A 6,656-nucleotide genomic window follows, 5' to 3' on the forward strand; every position below is an offset into this window, starting at 1 on the left:
GGTGGTGGTGGTAGTGATAGTGGGGATGGTGAACGATCTATCTTTTTAATTTATAAAACACTTCAGCACTCCTTATTCCAACCACCAAACAATGCTCTGAAGAAAATAACACAATATTATTAACCTTGTTTTACCAATGGAGAAACTGACATTCAAAGAAGGACTAGGGTTTATCCAAGGTCACACAAAAGTTAGTGGCAAAGCCACATTTTGAATTCAGGTTTCCAACTCTGTCCATTGGTTGCTTTCTTCTTATACCCCCTGCCTCTTTGTTCATACAAATAGATTCTCAGCCTGATAACCACAATGTGCTGGCACAGCCAGTCATGAGTTGGCTTAAAAGATACCACAGAGGCAAGACAAAATGTGTTTGTAAGAACTCCTTGTTCCTCCATGCTCCACCCACTAACAACACCAGGAACTCTTCTGACATTCGAATTATGTATATCCATAAATAAGACACATGTTTATATAAACCAATCACCAATGTTAGAAATGATAACACTTTCTGAACCAGGCACTTCGGCAAATGTTATAGTTGTTCAATTTTTATTTCTCCATGTGCTCTTCCAGTACATGTCTATATGTAGACATGCATTTTTTTAACTGGTATATATTTGAAATCATAGCATAGATGCAATTTTGTGTTCTTTCTTTTTCACTTAATATTAGGCTATCTACATTTTTGTCACATTACAGCAGTCTTCATCGTTACTTCCCATCTGACTTCTTTTCCACTTAACATCGCAAAAGAAAAGAATCGTTCTGGGTCATTTCTACCTCTCTAAAGTTGAGATTTGTAATGGCCACATAATAGTCCATTGAGTGAGGGGCACGACAGTTTTCTTTAAACGTTTTCCCTTTGATAGAATGTTCCTATTATTTACACCAATGAATAGTGATGACTCAGCGAGCATCTTCATCTGAGAATGTTAAGGCTCAGCAGAGTGACAGTCTGGATGTTTCCTCAGGCCTGCCTGGTCTCCCAGGAGTGTACCCTAAGTCCAGTAGCTGCTCTAAATCTATGATATCTTGGAAATGAGGAACTTTGCAGCTTCAGATGATGACGTTGTGCCAAATCAAATTCCGGACTTAGTTCCCTCTATACTGTTCTCATTTCCCAGTTGTTTTTAAGAAAATGAAACCAATATGTGTGTGTGTGTGTGTGTGTGTGTGTGTGTGTGTGTGTGTGTGTGTATGTGTGTATGCGCAAATAAAGATAGATATAAAAATAAATATGTGATGATCCTCAGCTGGGGAGATTTTATCTTTTAGGAGACATTTGGCAATGTCTGGAGATATTTCGGGTTGTTACAAATGGGGGGATGCTACTGGCATCTAGTGGGTAGAGGCCAGCGATGCTGCTAAATCTCCTATAATATCCATGAGAAAGACTTCTAGCTCAAAATATCAGTAGTGCTGAGGTTGAGAAACCCTGAGATAGATAATGGATGGATAGGCAGGCAGACAGACAGACAGACAGACAGGCACAGGCAGACAGGGATTTAGCAGAAGAGAGTGTGCAACTTAGGTAAACTTGTAGATGATAAACTTATATCATATGCCCAGTATTATGTATGGGAATCATGCTGGTCCAGAGCCAAAATCCACGGTTGTTCTCAGCTGTGACTTGACTTAGTATGGCCTTAGGCAAGTCTCTTTCCTTCCCCAGGTCTCAATTTCCTCAGATTTTAAATGAATAGGTTAGACCGGATAGCCTCCAAGGACCCTTCTCAGTGCTGAAATTTTGTCCTATTGGAAAAGCGAGCGAAAAGGCCATGATCAGAGTCTTAGACAAGTTGAACAGCAGGCTTCTAAAGTTAGAGAAAAATACTCTTGATAATTCCACAAATTTCAGAGACTGGCTCAGGACCAGGAATACAGAAGGCTATAAATCCATAGCATGCTATAGTGTTTCAGGATGATGTCAGGCTCAAGCTATTTCACCTTTTAAGAGAGGCAGTGAAACAAGACTCAGGCTCTGTGGTGTCGCTCTGTGAAAAAGAGTGAGTTGGGAGGGAATGAGGTAAAATCAACAGAGCCAGCCTGGTTATTAAGTCTGCAATCTTGTCGTTATCCCTGGAAGTATCTGTGGGGTCTTTACCACCTGACCCCCATTGCCTCAATGTCAAAGCTTCATGGAGAGACAGAGAATTATTGGCACTATTGTTGCTATTTATTTGAGAGCTCATCAGAGATGCAAAAGCACTTTCCCCAAATCACACAGCCAATGTGAAGCAATTTGAGAATTATAACCCACGTCAGGCTAACTCCAGCTGGCTGCCACCTCCCCATTCGGAGACATATTGATCATAAGCAATTTCTCTGCAGTAGTCCCAAACAAACCCAATTTATTAGAAATATATATATATATATATTTATTTATTTATATTTATATTTTACCCTCTTCCGTTGTTAACGCCATGATCCCTTGAAAAAGTCTTGTGTGGGAAGGGGATTATATTTCACATTATGATTGACAGAAAATAATTGAGAGAGATTTCCTATCTCAATTTCTCTTCCTCTCCGCCTGCCGCTTCTCACATACACACACGTGCGCACACACACACACACACATCTTTATCTTTGTGTTAGAAGGCTGTGAGAAGTTCAGGATTAATAGACTGTGTGAGCCCCATGACTGAACGAGCTCACCTTCCCAGTAGTTCCATCTGAAAGAAACCCCCCCACGCCCACTCCAGACTTGTGGGAGAGCCTTGCCCCCTTACCCTTCTTTTATAAGACACTGCTCTGCACTTAAAGTTACTACTTACAGGGAACTCAGACCTGGATTTTAACCTTCCCTTAGACACACTTAGATTTTAAAGTTTCAATATCTCTCTGCTAGCCTCTATATATTTATCTAATACCTAAAATGAGCATGGAGCAATTAATTGATTCTGCTGAGATCTACTCCATTTGTCTCTCTAAGCCAAGCGATGCTCAGTCTTCTAAGACATGCAGTGTAGACCATTGCTTCTCAAACTAGAATGTACAGACAGCTCATTTGGGGCTCTTGTTAAAATTCGGAGTCTGATTCCGTGGGTCTTGAGTGAGGCCTGAGAGTCTGCATTTCCAGTCACCTTCCAGGCCATGCTCATGCTGCTCGTTTTGGAGCCACATTTGGAGTAGCAAGTAGTTAAGACCGTAAGTAAGGCACTCGCTGTAGGTCAGGTGCTATGCTAGCTGCTTACATGGGATTAGACCTGGTAAAACTTCTTTCGTTGGGTCAGCATGCAACAAATATTGAACCTACATTTACTGACGTGCCGTATTCCAGTCCCTGTGCTAGGCATTAACGGCAGGACTCCGATTAAGAGCCCCTCGCTTTGGAAGGATTGTTTCAAATTTCAGCTCCACATTGACTAGCTCTTGATCGTAGGCCAGTTTCTTCACCTCTCTGTGAATCAGTGCCTGTCTCATTGGGACGTGAATGATTAAGTGTGATTATACACAAGAAACACTCCGCATAGGGCCTGAGGAGACATCATAAATGCTCGCGACATGTTGACTGTTATGATCACTGTTACAATGGTGAGTGCAACGTGGTGCTGACCTTCATGAGCGTTCACTTACATAGAGGATAGAGATAAAGAAATGAGATTCAGAGGTGGTAACCGACTTGCTCAATATCACAGAGTTAGTGAAGGCTGAATGAAAACTGAAACCAAAGTGTCTGACCATGAGGGCTTCATTTAAACAAAAGCGCGTAGATGTTTATATACCATGGCGTGACTTACTTTCTAAGGAAGAAGTTGCAGCAAAAATGTTTACCAGCCCAGATATCAAAGTCCTTGGATTCTCATCATGCCCCCTCTTTTGTAAATAGTTTGAAATCACTGTGGGTAAGTTGCCTCACCTCTTTAGCCATTGGTGTTTTCATCCGAAAAATAAAGGGATTGCACAAAATGACTTTTGAGACTCTTTCCTACTCAATCAGTGATTCTTATTACAAGTCATAACACCTCCCAGGGTAGAGGAGTCACAGGGTGGAGAAGCCTGTGGTTACATTGGGTAGCACCCTATCGACTGGGAGATTCCTGCACCAGGAAGCAATGTGTCCAGCTTGCCTAATGCTCTGGTTTTCCCCTTGCAGGTGGCATTGTCTTGAACCCATCTTTCTATGGCATTCCTGGGCACACTCACACGATGATCCATGAGATTGGGCACAGCCTGGGCCTCTATCACATCTTCCGGGGCATCTCGGAAATCCAGTCTTGCAGTGACCCCTGCATGGAAACCGAGCCCTCCTTTGAGACCGGAGACCTCTGCAGTGACACCAACCCAGCCCCGAAACACAAGTTCTGCGGTGACCCAGGCCCAGGAAATGACACTTGTGGCTTTCATAGCTTCTTCAACACTCCTTACAACAACTTCATGAGCTACGCAGGTAGGAAGGACCCTACTCTCTGCAGGGTGCATGGGGCTGGGTGTCAGATGTGGGCTTTAGTCCTGGCTCAGAGTAGCTTTGGGCAAGCTGCTTACCCTTGCTAAGATATCTTCTTCCCAATAATTTCTCATCTCAAACAGTCAGGATAATAGTCCTTCTGTGAGCACCCCAAGGGTATGAGGAAGATGTTGCATCTGAAACCTCCTCAGAAAGACCCTCCTGGGAATGTGACCGGGACTGAAAGTCTGGAAACCTGAGTAGGAAGCCTGGCTCTGCCACTAGCTCACCTAACGCTTTTCGGTCCATAGCATCCCCTCTCTCTTCTCAGGAAAAAGGACTCTTTGGACTCTGCCTCCTAAGTTTCTTCTGTTTCACATCTCTATTTTTCTCAGCCAGTGGCTGTTTAAACTTTTTTTAAACATCAAACACTCACACCCTCCTTTACTGTTTTATTACCAAAAAAAATAGAGGCTGTGTTTGGTTGTACAAACACAGAATTATTACATTGCGGTTATCCAAACCGCATACATATATCCTGTCCAAGCCCTTTTTTATACCATCGGTAACAGTACAGGACTCATTCTTTGGGCTCTAGGATACCCTAGACTTCCTGTAAGCATATGTCAAGGCCACTTTCAGCACTTATAACATCTTTGGCAAATTAGAACAAGCCTCCTTCCTCAGGGCAGTCACAGCCCTCACGACTGGCCCCTTAAGCCAAGAGCCCTTGTGTGAGGCAAGATCAGCAGAATTGCATATGGTGGCCCAGCACACATTCTATTATGATATTCAGTTTGGGCATCTGTTTCCCCTACTACAGGCAAGTTCCGTGAAGACACAGATTGCCTCTGATACATCACTGTATCCCTAGCACCTAGAACAGGGCCTTCATGCTTCATAAATGTTTCTTAGGAAGAAAGGAACAGAGGCATGGAGGGACGAAAAGGAATAAATCCTCTAGTGACAGATCTATAACACTAATTCTAATAAATAATAGTATTTCTACTTATATAAAAGTTTATGGTCCAGAAAGAACTTTAATATACACCATCTCATTTAATTCTCACCAAAAATCAATGGGGTAGGAACTACTCTCATTTTATAGATGACAGTACTGAGTCAGCTCACAGACTTCATTTGCCCCAGGTCATACATCTGACTCCAGGCATTTTTTTTCTCTTACTATTGTGCCATTCTTTAAAAGGGACCTAAATAATAGAACAACCAGGGTGGTTTTCACACTCTGCTCTCCACAGAGAGGCCTCGGGGGCTGCCCCAACTCTGCTTCAAACAGGAATACCTCCTTCCAACAGTTTTCCATTTCTGTTGGGGTTTTGCTTCAGATTACATGTGGAGAAATGATGTTGCTATTAAAACCCAGTGAATTAGATAATTCCCTAATGAGTCTTCCTGCTTTCCCATTGGGACTGATGACCTCTGGGGACCTCAGTTTCATACAGTCCAAACCTGAGGTCTCTTGAGTCAGTAACCTACCCGAACACCATAAAGAGTCTTTAGGTTTAGGTCTCTTAAAAAGACCAGAGTGCTGGGTATTTCCTCAAAAGCAGATTCCCACTGGGCTCCCATTCCCAGCCAAGGCAACATCCCACATCCGGTGCCCTGTCCCCTCACACAGCCCTGCTTACGTTCCATTTCTGTAGCACCTTTCCTTGGCCAGCTCAACGCAGATGGAAAATAAACAATAACATGAGTTTGGAAGTTTGCCGGCCTCTTAGGGACCTAGGAGCTGCCACTAGCTACCAGACCCCCATAAACTAAATCTTTTTTTCTTCCCCTTTGTACAGATCTAAAGAGTGATTGATTTACTGTTGTTTTTTTAAAGGAACCCCTCAGCTCAGTGACCCATTAACAGCAGAACTAATTCACTGAGCTACGATAACAAACTTACACCCCCAAAAGCATATTCGAGGCGACCACGAGCTTTGAAATGTTTGTTTTCCTTAGGATCTCTGATAGATGAGGTGACAAAAGAAGCTGGATGAAATTCAAAATGCAGAACAGGATCCAGGATCGGGTTCTCAGGGCCGGGGAGAGAGCGATGCACAGGGGCTGTGCAATCAGGCGAGAGGGTGGAGGCCTTGCAGGGTCAACTGCTTTGAGTTCCTTCCTTCCTGGGTGCCTCTTCCTCAGGCCTGCTCATCAGCTGGGTAAAGAGTCTGGTGCGGTGCCGTCCAACCGAACTTTCTGAAAAGATGGATGTCCTGTGTCTGTTGTCCAGGAGGCTAGCCATTAGCCATAGGCGGCT

At 43.4% G+C, this 6,656-nt stretch overlaps 1 protein-coding gene across 1 annotated transcript in view; it reads left to right on the forward strand.

The window, feature by feature from the left end:
* The window catches only part of PAPPA (pappalysin 1), a 191,787-nt gene that overhangs the window by 18,362 nt on the left and 166,769 nt on the right, over positions 1–6,656 (forward strand). Inside the window, exon 3 of the mRNA XM_023531045.1 lies at positions 4,097–4,390. Coding sequence (XP_023386813.1) covers positions 4,097–4,390 — 294 coding nt within the window. The remainder of the gene's footprint in view (positions 1–4,096; positions 4,391–6,656) is intronic.

Source organism: Pteropus vampyrus, unplaced genomic scaffold, assembly GCF_000151845.1.
Source record: "Pteropus vampyrus isolate Shadow unplaced genomic scaffold, Pvam_2.0 Scaffold61, whole genome shotgun sequence".
Lineage (NCBI taxonomy): Eukaryota > Metazoa > Chordata > Mammalia > Chiroptera > Pteropodidae > Pteropus > Pteropus vampyrus.